The sequence below is a fragment of the Lycorma delicatula genome, chromosome 1, assembly GCF_047948215.1.
Source record: "Lycorma delicatula isolate Av1 chromosome 1, ASM4794821v1, whole genome shotgun sequence".
NCBI classification, from domain to species: domain Eukaryota; kingdom Metazoa; phylum Arthropoda; class Insecta; order Hemiptera; family Fulgoridae; genus Lycorma; species Lycorma delicatula.
This window is the reverse complement of record NC_134455.1, coordinates 3,704,196-3,720,721: the sequence shown is the minus strand read 5'-3', so window position 1 is coordinate 3,720,721 and position 16,526 is coordinate 3,704,196. Positions and strand designations below refer to the sequence as shown.

Genomic DNA, 16,526 nt, shown 5'->3' with positions numbered 1-16,526 from the left:
CCTTCTTCACGAAAATGGGAAAATTGTCATAGAAATTTCATTCTTTGCATTTTAATGTCATGCTGTTCTATTGGTATTTTCGGATTGTCTTCTGTTTGGTTACATAAAATTTATGTAAGTATCTCAAAGCAACCATGTTAAAATGAATCTAAATTGCATACAGTGTTGGGGCAATTTACACATTTTCTCAGCAAAACGAACACGGTTGGCTTCTCAGTTTCATTTGATTTCCCTTCTGCTATTATTATTTGGACCATTTGTTTTGATACTTTTGTTACTTGAATAACCGTATTCAGCACTTCAGTTTTCCTCACTATTCTGGTTTTGGCATCGTTTTGTAAAACAAAACCATAAACATTGAATACAATTTCCCTCATCTGACTATGAACTACTGTACCTTTACCTCCTAATTTGGGTATTTTGAAAGAAAATAACTATATTGAAATTTTAACAATTTCTTTTTTAATGTGTTATTCAAACACTTTCAGAGTCATTTCTCTATAATCAGGGATTATTTAAAACTATGAATTTGTATCCGTGTATATAGTTCATTTTAATTTTAATTTTTCGCTAGGTAGCAGCACCAAATGACTATAAGGACCAAGTGGAACATAACAATAAGTAAATGAAATTCTTAGAATTGCGGGTTGTGTTTACAACAATTTATAAGTAGCACATTAGTCATGAATGATTCTGCTATTATTAGTTGCTATACAATAGAGAGTAGGCCTAGATCACAAAATCAACATATAATTTAGAATAAAACTCAACAGTTGCATACACTACACTACAGCAAATTTATGAAACCTGTTTTTTATATATTACCATATCACAAAAGACATAGAAAATGACAGTGTTTTTAGTTTGCTTCTAACATAGGCCAATGCATGCAAAATGCTAGTACATAGGCTTTCAGTTCCTGCACAACATACGTGCCGATAGATATACACACTATCTAAATGCACTCCCTTCCACTGACGGTCTGATCTTCAGTCATCTTGTTACATGCTGTTGTGCATGTTCGGACATGCGATGTTCCTATTATAAGATAATAACATACAGTACAATAATGTAATACATTAGAGGTAAATTAATGACAGGAATCAAGGTAATTTCTCATTATGTTCTTTGAATCCTTGCACTCTTGCTCTATATGCAAGTCATCATGACTCCATTTTCAATCATTCGATAGTTTTTTTCCTCTAACATGTCTGAATTTCACATGGTTGGTCATTCTCGTTGCATATAGTGATATAGCTCTCTTGAACTCTGAACTTGAATGTGAGTGAAAAGTGTAACTATGGTGGACGTTTAATAGTTTATCACTTTATCCGTTAATCCATCCATGTTTCTGTGTTCTATGTGCTAGTAAGTAAAATAATCTATAGTGACTTCTGATTAGAGGGCTTGAAATATTCTTGCAAAACATCAGGTAATGTTTTGTAACATTTGTATAAATCTTGCCAGGGATTTGTTGAGTAGATATAGGAAAATGGTAAGAAGGACAAAAAGGTGCAAATATTAGGATGATTGAATGAAAACCCCAGTTTAATATTACATATCTCATCAACATCATCACTGAAAGCAGGAAATTTGTTGTATTTTTTTACTCAGGAACGATAATGACTGGAAAGAAAGTAAAAGCTCGACAAGAGTAAAAGCTAGTAGCAGATAAACAAAAGCTAGAAGAGGCTGGAAACAATCCCAGCCAGAAAAAAATTACCAAATTTGTTCAAAAAAAATTATCTCCTGTACCGGTTAATCCTTAGAAGTTCGAAACTCGAAAGTCAAAGTGAATCAGCCCCATCAAGTTCAAATGAGCTGCCAATGTAATTACCAGTTGATTTTAGTGAATCTGTTACATCTGACAAAATTGATGATGTAGCTAATCCTGCTCTTCCTGAAAAATTGCTGCCAGTATCTATTCTCATAAATTTGAAAACAATAAAGTGCTTTTTTGAGAGTTATTCTTTCTTAAATGAAGTCAAATCAAAACTCTTTTACTGCAAGGTCCTTGTCAGCCAAAGAAATTTGATGTGCCCAATGGAGTATCTACAGTAATTAATACACATTTCAAATTTGTGTATTATTAACAAAAACCTTTCTTATGAGTCCTTAGCATCAGTCCTTGGCTGTCCTATTCAGTAGTAAATATTTATGCATATTGTCACTTTTGTTGGGTATTTGTCAGTGCAAAATTGAAGAGTGTATGGTGTACTGGTTTTACTGACGGGCAACATCTTCGTTCCTTTATTAAGAAGTGCACATTAAGTAAAGTACATATTGATACCACACTTGCTGCTGTACATTGTCTTCAAGATGAAAGTATTCATAAATTGGATAAGCAATCCACAGAATAAACTGAGAAGTGGCTTACTATTTTGAACATTCTTTTTGATACTGTGAAAACATTGACTGGCTTGGACTTGCGTTTTAGGGCCATGTAAAGAAAATGCACATAGTTTCCCAGGGTTCTACTTTAGCATAATCAAGTTAATTTCCCATTATAATCCTACTTTATGCACTCGCATTCAATCCTCAGGAAATGAAATACCTGAGTAAAACAGTCATGTACAAATATTGAATGATTAGCTGATCAAACTAGGTGTGATGCAAATTTTTTTACATTACTCATTGATTCAACCACTAATGTTGCACATTTTAATCAGATGGCTATTTTATTACAATGTCGTCGTCAGGTATCCTGAAGCTGAAATGAAAATTAAAGAATGTTTTTTGATCTTTATTCAAATGAGTCAAGGAGATATTGCATTTATTCATGAGAAGGTAACCAATTTATTATTTAAAGATTATGATTTATAGAAGTAGATGTATGGTCATAGATGTGTTTGTGCAAATGTAAGTTGGGAGATGATGGTAATTTACAATTCACGATGAAAGAATATATCTGTAAAGATAAGTTTGCCCCTTAAATCCATTTTCCTTCACACCAAGTGGCTTTAGTCCTTCGAATCAAAGTATTCTTCTCAGTTGTTCAAACAATCTTCAGTTACTTTTCAAGATCCCACAGGTGATGGAACAGTCTTTTAGAATCAAGTATTATGAACTAAGGAATCTGAATCCCAAAAATTTGGAGTTCAAATTAATTAAAAAAATTGAAGCAAACAATCTTAACTTCCAATCAGGGAGAAGATGATAAATTTAACATATGAATATTCCACATTGAAAGTTTAAGTGACACATGTTGGACTACTTGCATAAAAGATGTGGATGCAGTCATTCAAAATTACAACTATTATTGATTGTCTTGAGAATAAAAAGGAAAGAGATGCAGCCACAGGGGAATCGTTGTCAGTATTGAATTGGTTGTTGTACTTAATTTTCTTTGGTGGGTTTCTGTAATAGAAATAATACTGCAGAAATACAGTTAACAAAAAATAAATAAATAAACTTACTATCTACCCAAACACCATTTTAAGCGCTTTGAAGAATATGAAACTTTTAAGGTGTGAAAGTACCTATAATACTTTTTCAATGAAAGTGAGAACTAACTGGTAAGAAATGGACTAGGAAAATTCTGAATTTCCAGTTCAGAGAATACATAGAATCAAAAGAATATCAGTTTAACCCATGTGTGCATAATCGGTGCCCACCGCAGTACACTTTTATATATAACCGAATCAAAAATGAAATTTTCGCTTTGAGCTCTCAGATCGTTGTTATTTAATCAAATTCAAAAATAATAATGGATGTAGACATAAAAAAAAATAATTTTTGCAAAAATAATAGACTTTAAATTATATGTACTCCTTGGGCATAACCAATTGCCCACTATAGGAAAGCTTGACTCTGATTGAATTATTAAACTTTATTGTCTTTTTTTATCAAATTATTCAATTTGTATATGTGAAAATAATAAATATCAATAAATAATGAAATTTATGAAAATTGTTACAAAAACTCCTTCATATATTAGATGCTAGACATTTAACAAAATTTGATGAATGCTCATCATAGACACTTTATTGCATTGGGAGCAGCTCTTTCTTACTTTTCTTCTTTTTCTGGTTGCCTGTTTATAACAGGTATGGCAAGAATCAGTGAAGTTTTCCTTCCTGATTTATCTCGTACCATTGATGGACCTGGAGTAGCTTCCACAGGACTTAGAGACCTTTCGATCAGATTCAATAGCAATCTTGGTATTATAATGTCTCATTACTTGCAAATTTTGACATCTACTCTCAATCATTGGCTTCACAAGTTCTCCGCTCAATTGGTGCATGAATAGCTTCTGCTGATTGTTTTTTTTTTTTTTTTGAAGCATCTTATTATTTTCATAAAAAATGAGATAAGAAGTGAGTGAGTTGATGTCTAATATATTGAAAAACAATACTAGCGGCCATCTCAAAAAAGTGTGACGTGTAGTATATCTACTAAGCATTTGGTCCATGATGTCGACATCAGCTTTGTATTTATTATAAGTAATATGAGGCTTAAGATAAATCATTCACAGCCATGTCGGAATGCATTGTTGATAACAAAATTACAGTTTTATTTTTCTTTGGTACATATGAGTACAGCTTTACTTTTCAATGAAATCCAAACAAAGTAGAGTATACTTCTCTTGATTTATTTGGAGCAATCTCTCATGGAATATAAGGTTTATTTTTTCAAAGTATTAAATATAGTTAGGTTCCATGAGAGCAAATGTTTGGCAACAAGTAACGTCATAAAAAAATTATCCATACATGTTTCTTCCTTGATAATCAGCTGCAAGTTCTTTCACAACTCTTTCTCCTTGATTTTTTCTGGAGCATTACCTGTTTTGTCAGTGTAAATGATGCCTTATAAACGGTAAGCATTTTCAGCATCGCAAATACACCAAATCTTTATGCCATATTTGGCCTGCTTTGACTGAATATACTGCGTAAACTTCATGCAACCACAAAAAAGGATAAAGTTGTTCATCGACATTAAATTCTCTGTTGGCTTATACATCTGAGACAAATTATCATTTAACATTGTCCAGATATCACGGATCGGAGTAGCTTTATCTTTTTTTGCACGTTACTGGCGTGTATTGGCATCATCAAATCTAATAAAACAAAGAATACTTCAAAATCTATTGTTTCCCATTGTCGCTCGATGCAGTGGGTATGAGTTTGGGTGGCACATATCAGTTGTATGGATCGGTATTCGAATCATTGGCACCAGAACAAATCAAAATAGCATAAACGAGTATATTTCTTGTATAGTCACAGGATTTCATACTTGCTTAAAATCTGGATATGCTGAATTATGTACCGCTAATACTAATGAAGCCTTTTTATTTGTATGTTGTACAATAATATCAGCAATATCTATGGTAAATATCTTCTTGAAAGTGTTTCGGTACTTCTGTGAGGACCACTCCTTAGTTTTTTTTTCATACCTATCAATTCTTTCAACATACATTTTCTAATTTGTTTTGGACATTTCTTTATTAAATATTTTGTTGTCAGAAGGTAAAAGGACTTATTTTTTAAATAAAAAATCTTGAACTCGAACTCGCAGTTGACATACTGCATTTGTATATATATATATATATATATAGAGAGAGAGAGAGAGAGATTTAGATCTATATAAGTGCGCAGTAAAACTGGAATAGATCATTAGCTTCTGTATAAGATACATCTGTAGCACGTATTCAAAGTATGTGATTTTGAGCCATTTTAACTTTTGGCAACTGGGCTATCTTTAGATTTGCCATTGCATGGCAAACCAATGTGTGCCATCAGTGTCATGTGTTTTATCAATATAAAACTGTTTTATTATCTTCTCTGAGCAAAAAAATACAAATTTTGGAACAACATGTTATATGTTTTAATTTTCCGTTAGTTTGCTGTTAGTTTTCACAATTGAGGAACCTCTTCAAGCACCTGATGGCATTCATCATAGATTAGACCAAAAAATTTTCAATGTATTCATCATTTCTGATGAAATGATGCATGACAATCATGCAGATTTTCTTCAAGCAACACTTTCTCTCCATTTGAAACACCAAAACCAATCTTTTGTTTTATTTAAAGCTTCCTCCTGTAAAGCATCATTGCTATCTCAGTGGTTGTTTTTTTCCTTAAGTGAAATTAAAATTTCATGCAGACTCCCTGTTAAAAGATCAAGCACCAAGAAAACAAATATCATGGAACAACTTTTGAACCATAAGATTATGGCAGACAGTACCACTAGGCATACTGGTGCAGAATACTCTCGGCTGTTACACCTGTCATTGGAACTCACAAATATGTCTAGGTATATAATCACATTTAAGGTGGTTATATGTATTATATAAGATTTATTGACATTCAAAATATCTTGCAGTAATGCTATTTTTCAGAAGGATATTGCTCTTCTTGAAGAATTGCTTAGCTTCTGTCACCATTATCATTAAATTAACAATTTTTCTTACCATCTTATCTCATACACATATTAAGCATGTTAAAGTTGACTGAGGGTTTATGGTTATTAAGTCAACCTTAATTTAGGAAAATATTTATTTTGGACCATTACATTTAATAAAATAAAACGATTAAAAAACAATACTAAGCATATAATTTATTTATATTCATTTATTTTAATTTGTTAAAATGTTATTAGATCTGTTCGCCGAAGTGTTAGAAGTGGATCAATCAAACTAAAACAGACCTATGAACATTTAATGGAAAATGGTGATATCGGTGCAATGAATAGAGTAAGCTCATCTAGAAGCCGTCCTCATGATTTAGATATTAAGTTACTTCAAGCAAAGCGACAGCAAGCTGAAATGAGAAGGTAAAATTTGTGTATAATTCTTTCTATTCTTTCTTGCTTCTAGGAACAAAAGACTTAATGTGTAAATTTAGAACATTGTCAGTCTTTTTGTATTACATTTTTTTAATGTTAATGTTTAATATTTTATTAATTATTTACTACTGTAAGAACATCTCATTAATGATTTGCGAGTTGTGTTATGTAAAAACACTAATACTAACTGTCATTTGTTATTAAATACTCAATTTAAGCTCTTTTTTTACTTCATTTGTTATTTCATCTTTATTTTCAGAATAAATCATTTCATGGGTGAAAATATTATTGTATTTTTACATTAGATATTGAAACAATGTTGGCATTTTTTATCCATATTTGAAGTGTTATTTTTTTTAGTTAGCATTCTGTTTCATAGCAGGTTATATGCCCAGTTACACTTTGGAATGTTGTTTTCTACAGGATCAAATTGCTAGTTAGTCAATGTCCCTACCTAAAAACCAACAATTAAAGCACCTTGTTAACACAGGTATGAAAGTAAAGTTATTTATTATTTTCTGCTAAATGTATTAACATTTGTGCTACATTGCCATCTAATAAATTCTTTTATTAAGTCCAAGTAGTGTTTTTAACCATGTACAACATTATTTTTGCAGATAATGTTTTTATAACCTTAATAGTTGTGTGTACAACTTCCTTTTTTTTTAAATATAGTTATATATGGAAATGGAGCAACAGTTGTTGGCTTCAGACTGGAATATTCTAGGAAAAATATGAAAAATTGAATTTACAGAAAAGAGTTGAATTATTTGTGGTTTTTTTTTTAAGAACTATCTTAAAAAACACAATAATTAAAGTTTATTTTCTTTAATTATTTTTATCACTTCTTATTCACTGACATTTACATATTATGACACCACATAATTTCTAATGTGTGCTTTTATTAACTAATTAGAATAAACAATAAGCCGATAAATGTAACAGTTTTTTCCAAGAGTTAATAAATTTAAACATCAGATATACAATCTTTTGATATTTTTTTAGTTTGTGTCCAGGAAATACAATGATTACATACACAGTAGAATATCCATAATTTGTTGCCTCTTAAATTCAAAGGATAATGAATGTTAAAATAAAATGATAATGAAATCTTAATGATTGTTATAAAAATTATAAAATACTTGTTTGTGTGATATTGATGTACAACTGTATTTGTTTTATTATTATACTTTACATTAATCATCCTTATCAGTGCAGTCATTATATTTATAGTATACTCATCTGAGAACAATTTTATTTCCTCAAATGTATACTGTATTTTCATAGTTTTCAGTATTTTATTTCACAGATAATACATTATAAAAAAAAATCAGCATTCGTTGATCCAGGTTGATTAATTATAATTGGAGTTCTGGTTTATTTAATTTAATTTAAATTCTTTACTCTGAATTTTCATCACTGTCTTATTTAAAACCTGTCTTGTTCAGAAATCAGCGAGAAGAAGATTTAAGAGAAAATCATCCATTATTTGATACCCCTCTTTTCCTTGTACCTCGAGAAAGTAAGTTTCGTAAGGCATGCCAGTTGATAGTGTATGCACGGTATGATGCTAGACTCAGAGATCCTCTCACAGGAAAAGAAAGAAAAGTGAAATATAAACGTTTGCAGTAAGTATATTGAAGTTTACATTATTATTATTACTTTCAATGATATTTTGAATATTTTCAGATTGATGATTTTATTATTTTATTTAGTTTTCTTAATTTGATTCTGCAGCTAATCATAGTTCATGCCTTTTACATGTCAACCTTTGAGGAAATTTCAATAAATCATTACAATATAAAATTTATTACGATCGAAAGTTACATTTAATTATATTAGCAAAAAGTTGGGCTTTAAGACATATGCCATTATGCTGAGATTAATAAAAAGACTTCTTAAAACCTTACAGCATAAATTAGAAATTAATTTCATAAAAAAAGTGTTATATATTTGTTAAAGAAAGAATAATATATTGGTCATTTTATAATTCTTTGAAACTTATTTCAGTTTATTAGTTACTAATAGTCATTTTGTATACAGCCAGTTTTTAAAACATTCTGAAAATATATTTTATCCGAATATATTCTGTAATATATTTTTTATCCATTTCTAATAGAAATGGATAAAAAAATTGTGGATTCAAATTGAAATATTCTGAGAATAATAAGAAATGTTAAATCCATGACAAAGAATAACTTGTTTCCATATACCAAAAAATTAATGAATAAATCATACTTTCTTTTGACTTTGATATTTAAATCTAGTTACTGTTTTGTTTGTAACTTTGTGAAACTTTATGGGAATTTCCTCTCATGGATCTGAAAGTTAAATGCATAGTTTAAGTTTCATCCTGGCATCCTAGTTTCATCTAGAATTCCAGGGTAAAATAATTGCTCAAAAATTCCACGCTTTGGCTTGTCTATGCGCTTTCTTCACAAGATATAATTTTCTTTATAATAACATGTATGGTAAAATCTCTTTCTATATTAGTATATATTAGTGTAAATGATATTTTAATTCTATATTTTTAGGATAAAGAAAGATTAAATTTAAAATTTTTCAGACCCTGTTAATTTCATTTACCTCTCACAACACTGTTAAGAAGATGTATCAACTGCATCATCATTTATTCATTAATTTTGAATGTATTAACAAGAAAAATTCACTATTTTATATTTTTGAATGATGAATGAAAGAATCTTTTTGAACAAAAAATTTGAATTATAAAGCCCAATACATTAAAAAAAATCTGATATCACACGACATCACTTCCTTGCATGCCTATTAAATTACATATACACATTATTAAAATGAAATAAAATTTTATTTCATTAATAATGTCTGATTTTTTTTCATATATTTTTTTTTTATTGTTATTATTGAATTATTATTTATTGTAAAAGTTTTTTACAATCATGGATTAGTAATTATTAATAAATCAATATATTTAAATTAGAAAAAAGGTTGAAAGAATAAGGAAATGCAGTCAAATTTGAACCAATGAAAATAAGTACTACTTATGATATATCATTGTAGAGCTGTCAGTGAGGGCTTATTACTGCAGTTAAGAAAAAGTCCAAAATCCCCAAAAATTAGAATTTTGGGCTTTTTTGGACATTTTTGGCCAAGTTGATTGAAATCAAAAGGGGATGTGCACAACTAGATGTTACAACAGTCCTAAATCCAAAATTTCAACATCCTATGACTAATTGTTTTTGAGTTATGCAAGATACATTCGTACGTATAGACGTCACGCGGAAACTAGTCAAAATGGATTCAGGGATGGTCAAAATTGATGTTTCCGCTGAAATCTAAAAACCAAAATTTTTCACGATCTCAATACCTCCCTTACTTCGTACAAGGAAGTAAAATAGCTGCAAAATGTCTCTTTATTTATTCAGAAAATTATTTAGTATAAACTTATTTTCAATTCCATAATATATGATAATCAGATTATTATTTCGTAATTTACTTACGCACATCTGCATGTCTGCAAAATTTCATCTTACTAAGTCCATCTCACTTTTTGATTTATAGGATGTTGAAAATGTTAAAAATGTTGCCTTATAATACTATACAATGGCCTACATATTGCATGCATGTTTGAAACCTTATTAAAAATAAACCATCTACCAGATTTGAAAACAAGTTACATCAAAATTTACATAACTTTATTCTGCATTTGGCAATATTGTAAATTTATATTTTTATAATTTTTTAAGGTATTTTTTGCTGTGAGAATGGAAAGAGATACCATTTTTTAGTCTTTTGTCGCATAGCTTGATCTTTATAAAAAAGTCATTGTCGAAAACTAGTCATTGTTATCTCTTAAATATAGGATCAGTCGACAGGAAATATCCAAGGTTTGTTCTGTGTACTCTCAAGGTCAGCAGAATACGCATGCACAAGCAAGCCAACTCACAATACAGTTGTAGACTGAAAGCTTGGTTTCAGTCTACTTTTGGAAATTTTTTGGAGATCATCCAAAAGTTTCAGTTTGTGGACTAGATTGTGGATTGTGTACATGATGCATTCACTACCAGTCCTAGAAAGTTAATTAGGTGGCTAGTTATGAACTGCAAATTCCTTATTCACAAGTGCCTTCAATTGCGAGCATACAGTTTACAACTCCTTCATCACATTAAACCAAATAATCACCTTCTGTGATATCACTTTGCTACAGAGGTAATGCACCGCATCGAAAACAAGACTAATTATCTTGATATGTTGTTATTTAGAGATAAGGTAACCTTTCATATACGCAGAAAAATTAACAAGACACAATTCTCGAATTTGGGGTACTGAAATTCCTCACTGTAATTGAAAATTAAAGGGACACACTGAAAGTCAGTGTCTGGGTAGGACTGTATAAAAATGGCATCATCAATCTTTTTTTTCCATAGAGCCCATTGTGACAGGATACATATACTGTAACATGCTTAAGAACATTGCTTTTCTCAGATATCCTGCAGGCTTCAGTTTCCAAAAAGATGGTGCTCCACCATCTCTTTTACACTTTCATCGAGATGTTACCATGTTCCTGAACAATACTTTCCCTGGGTGTTGGATCGGATAAGGAGGTCCATTTGTATGAGCAGCTATATCTCAAGATATCATTCTTGAGATCTAGCTTGGGGATTTGTTGAAAGTTGTATGTACCAAAGAAAAGTTTGAGATTTGGATAATTTAAAACAAAAAAATTGTTGAACCTGTTGCTCTAATAACACTGCAGATGCTCCTTAACACCTGGCAAAAATCAGAATAATCTAGACTAGACATTTTTAGCTCTGCTGAGCTAAAAAAGGTGCATATATTGAACTTTACTAATGTACATTAAAGCTTGGTGAATTACTGTGTTTATTAAAAATAAAGTTATTAAATTATACTAACTGGTTCTCTTAATATAAGTTGTTACTTTTGCTTACCTTTATCCTGGAGATCCTGTATTTTCTACAAGTTATTGTTTTTTAGATTTTTTAGAGGTTTTTTTTTTACAAAAAATAATACATTTAATAGGAGGGAAAAATCACTGAATAGGTTAGTTTTCTCCCTCTATGCTTACCTGTGGGTTCATTGTTGCCTAATTGTTTCTATTAAGTACAAGCCAGTAGTAGATAGTGGATTGTAACTCTTCTTTATTATATTTATTTTTCTTTTAGCGATTTATTTATGTTTATTCTACTTTTCCTGAATTGCAGTTAATTGTAGGGTTAATTTATTCTTGAATATTTTAAGAATAAAATTTTTGATATTTTTTAGGGGATTTTATACTTTTGCCAGTTACTTTTATTTCTTAAAAATTTATTTTTTTTATATTTTTTGGTAATTTTGTTTAGAGACTTTCTGTTTTATTTATATATAAGATTTTATTATTACTGTTCTTATTTCACACTACCTACTTAGCTGAAGATAGTTTGTTTTTTGTAAGGCTTCAAAGTTGAATCCATGTAATTTCTAGCCAATAGTAGGGTTACTACATAGAAACATTTTTTAAATTGCCTACATCCTATAAATCAAAAAATGATGAACTCAGAAAGATGAATTTTGTTGTAAACCTTTTTAAAACAACATGCAGATGTGCAGAAGTAAAAACATTGTATTATTAGGATAAGTTGGTGTCTCAGTTATCACTACTGGCATTGAATGAATTAGTGCTGTGTAGAGGTACACCCATTACCAATGGCTGTTCCTCTGGAACTGTTTAACAAATTATTATTTTCCCAGGAATAGTCTTCAATTCTTTTAAGTGTTGCACACATTTCTTTCACAGCTTCAACATGACCCAACTTGGTCTTCCATAGCTCACAGGTTACATTAGCACAAATTTCTTTTTCATGCATGTTGGCTATATTGACTTTTGTTATTCTCCTTTAAGAAGCTGACCAAATTAACTCAGAAATTTAATTGATAGCAGGCAACTGGCAACTATAGTAATCTAACATCTCACTGCAAAATTTTAGTAATTTGTATAATTCCATTTATGGTGTTCTAAAAACTTTATAGTGATTAATAAGCATAGCTTTTATGAAAGATTTAAAATTTTGGATGACAATAGAAAATTCTAATTTTTTTCTGTAATCACAGAATAATGTCATTTTTCTCCGTTACATGTTTACATATTTGGTTTCATAATCAAGCATTGCACGATATAGGACCTAGTCTAAAACAATAATCAATTTGTTTGGAAGAAAGGTTAACATTTTCCTGATTCACCCTTCAAAGCACATACAATTTATCTCAGTGTGGTAATCACACTGCTTTGTTTTCCAACAAAATAACATTCAGCCTCTTCTATAAATTCATTTTCACTTTCAATATTTAAATAATAACTTGTTGCCTTGTACCCAACTACAACAGAATTCTCCTCTCCGTACATACTTATATAAAACCACGATATAAATTATAATTGTTGAAGTTGCCTTTACAGCATTTTGCCATTCATAAGACAGCATATGATTTTGGTTATACCACATCTCACCTGTTAAAATATTTTGTTATTAAAAACTTCCACATTGCATATTCTTCTAAGGAAATTGTGACGAGTTGCTTCAGTATTTGCAGATTTAGTACTGACTTTCTATTGTGTTTTTAAACAGAAATTCAGTGTTTTTCACAATTTTCTGTAGGTTAGAAATTGTGAGCTGAGTATACTGTCTTGAAGTTTCTACCTGAGTTTTCTATAGTCAGAAACAGTTTATTGATGTAAAAAATGTGTATTGTTTGCCAAATAGCACACTAATTGTGAAGTTGTTAATTACTGTCTTTTTCTGATTGACAGTGACAAAATGCATTTTGTATAAGAAATGCACTTTCTTGTTTTCTTTTTCTTTTTATAAGAAATGCATTTTCAATAAGGTAAAGTGTTTTCAACATTCTGAAATTTTTTTTCTATCTCAAATTTTCTTGACTGAATCGAAACTAACACTAAAGCATTCTGATGCATACTTGTATACTGTTTATCTTTAGTCTCTTTAGTCATTGCACATTTTCTCCCTCTTCTAGCTTGAAAAAACAAATAGTGCTTAAATCTATATTTATCTTTGCCTCTGAGAACTGAGGTCTTCCATGTATCATGTTGACTGCACGACTAGTACTCAACTGTTAAATCGATATAGTAATATAAAAAATAAAGGTGATTTATTTTGTGGTTTCCTTTGGAATTTGGAATTGAAGTTAAACTTATAAGTAAGCAAACGTAAACAAAAAAATTTTAAAATCCAGTTAGGAAATCATGAATAATTCTATCTAAACAATTACTTCAGAAAAATATTTTATGAAAATAATAATTTAGCTATAGGACTTAATACATTTTAAATGGTTAATAAACAGTTTATTATTATAACAACAGAATTTCACAAAAGATATCAGCAATACATAAGATACATATTTACTTGTATTTGCAAATATTTATTGCAGTTACTGTTATGATGTGTCATCAAAAAATTATGAGTTTTTTAAAGTCATTTGATATGTATGAAAAAAATTGCTCATGTTAGAGAATTAAGAATTGTTTATTTCAATAATTAGAGAAAAAAATATATGGGTTTGACAATACAAACATTTTCATTATCAGATGATGTTAAATATTTGTTTTAAAAAAAGGAAATTGTGATACAGAATTTCGATTTAAAGGAATGGGCTAAGTAAACTATTAGAATATAAAGGTGCATAATGCTGCATACAATTAGATAGATGATAAATGCAGGATAAAATAGAAAGATTTAAAAGACCTAGCAGATCATCATACCCTTGTTCAATTATTGAAAAATCAGCAACTGAATTGAATATTTATTTTAGAACCGGGTTTATATTAATCAATGGAACATGAATAAAAGAAGGGAAAAAAATGTTTTTGAAATTGATATATTTGAAAGTTGTTTTCTCATTATGTTCTGAAGGAACCTACTGAAGCCTACCGTATCCAACAACCAAGTGGAAAGTTTATTAGAAAAGTACAACAGAAATAAGTATGTAAAGGTAAATGTTAAAGCTGATAGGCAGTAGCATAAAATTTGTGAAAGAATCATGGAAATGGAAAGTATAAAAGGAACTGCATTGACATACAATGACAAAATAAGCATGCGTTCAGATTTATTTAAAAAAAGGCCGCACAAATGACAGTAATAGCGACTGTGGTTTAGAAAACAAATAGCAGGTGTTATTTTATTGAAAAAGAGATTTGAAAAGGGTGTTCAAAAATACTAACAGTAGTTAATATTTTTTCCAATATTAATTATTTTTAATTTAACTTGTTAAATAATTTCGTTTTTAATATTTCACCAAAAAGACAAAAAAAAAAAAATGGCATCTAAAACATACATTGAAAAATTAATAAAAAATAAAATTTTCATAGTCAAAATTACGTAATAATTTTGATGCGACTTGTTTTAAAATTGGGTGGATAATTTAATTTTTTTATTTAAAAAAAAAAACATCTTGAGTGCATATAAATTTTACACTGATAGAAAAATGTTAAATACCATCAGTAATAATTGTTTATCAAGTTCATGTATATCTACAATACTTATAATTAGTGTGCCTAGTCTGTTACTACGTATGCAATCTTTTTTTATCATATTAATAAACCTAATAGTGATTTAATAATAATTAAATTTTTATCTTTTAAGAAAGAAGCGGATAATTTATTATCTAAGTTATTTATTATCTAAATTATTCATGCTGTTTCCATTCAGATTTTATAATTATTGGATAACATCTGTGTTATTTTAATCATAATTCAATATTAGTTAGAGTATAGGAATTTTTAGACTAAAATGCTTAATACAAGGTAAACTCACTGTATCATCCATTAATTTCCAACAACCCCCATTCACTTATATGTACAAAATAAATTCACAATCAGTGGCCAAAAGTGTACACCGCATTTATGAAAAAAATGCTTGAAATTATTACTTTTGGTATTTTTTTTTAGAAAAAGTACATTTAGAAAATTATTTATTTAAAATTAATTAACTGACAACAATAAAAACAAGTAAATCTTCTGCAATGATATTATTATAAATCACACACACAATACAGACTATAAAATATGAATTGTGTAAATAGGATTGGTGAAATAAATGACATTACCTGGTTAAACCAGTTTCTCCTTAACAAGAATTTTCTGGCTGATTTTTTTTTAAATTGCCATTTATTGAGGAAATATAAATGAAATATGTTTTGATGTACTGAAAATTTGTATATTCTCAAAATATTTGTAAATACAAGTGTATCACAAATTTCCTTCAGGACTTTCATAACATATTGTACATGTGAAAAAATAAGGGAAAAAGTACATAATAAACATATGTGCTAAAATGCTTAGTTTGCGAGTTATGACTAGTGAAAGATTCCACTCTGATTTCAGCTATCCCAGTGAAATGAGATCGTAATGAAACATTTAGGATGTTAATGAAAGGACAAAATTAGTGGTTTTGTATGGTTTTTGACCTGAAGATTAAATAAAATAGTCCCAAAATTGTATCTGGAGTAGATTTTGAGAAATCTGGGGGGAAAACAATAAATTGGGGTAAAAACCCTGTTTTTTATGTTTGATGTATAATAACTTTGTTAAATTGGCAATAAACAAACAAAACTTGTAGAAAATTTAATTCTGAAGAAAATTGTCTAAGATAAGTTGAATAAAACAATGAAAAGTTAGAAAAATTTGAATTTTATTTAGAAACAGTATGTTACTACATTTATTAGAATGTACTTATTTAATGAAAAAACCAAATCTT

At 29.2% G+C, this 16,526-nt stretch overlaps 1 protein-coding gene across 1 annotated transcript in view; it reads left to right on the top strand.

Annotated features, from left to right (window-relative positions):
* Positions 1-16,526, top strand: part of na (sodium leak channel non-selective protein na) — a 231,003-nt gene that overhangs the window by 67,954 nt on the left and 146,523 nt on the right. Inside the window, exons 14-15 of the mRNA XM_075361924.1 lie at positions 6,598-6,771; positions 8,232-8,411. Coding sequence (XP_075218039.1) covers positions 6,598-6,771; positions 8,232-8,411 — 354 coding nt within the window. The remainder of the gene's footprint in view (positions 1-6,597; positions 6,772-8,231; positions 8,412-16,526) is intronic.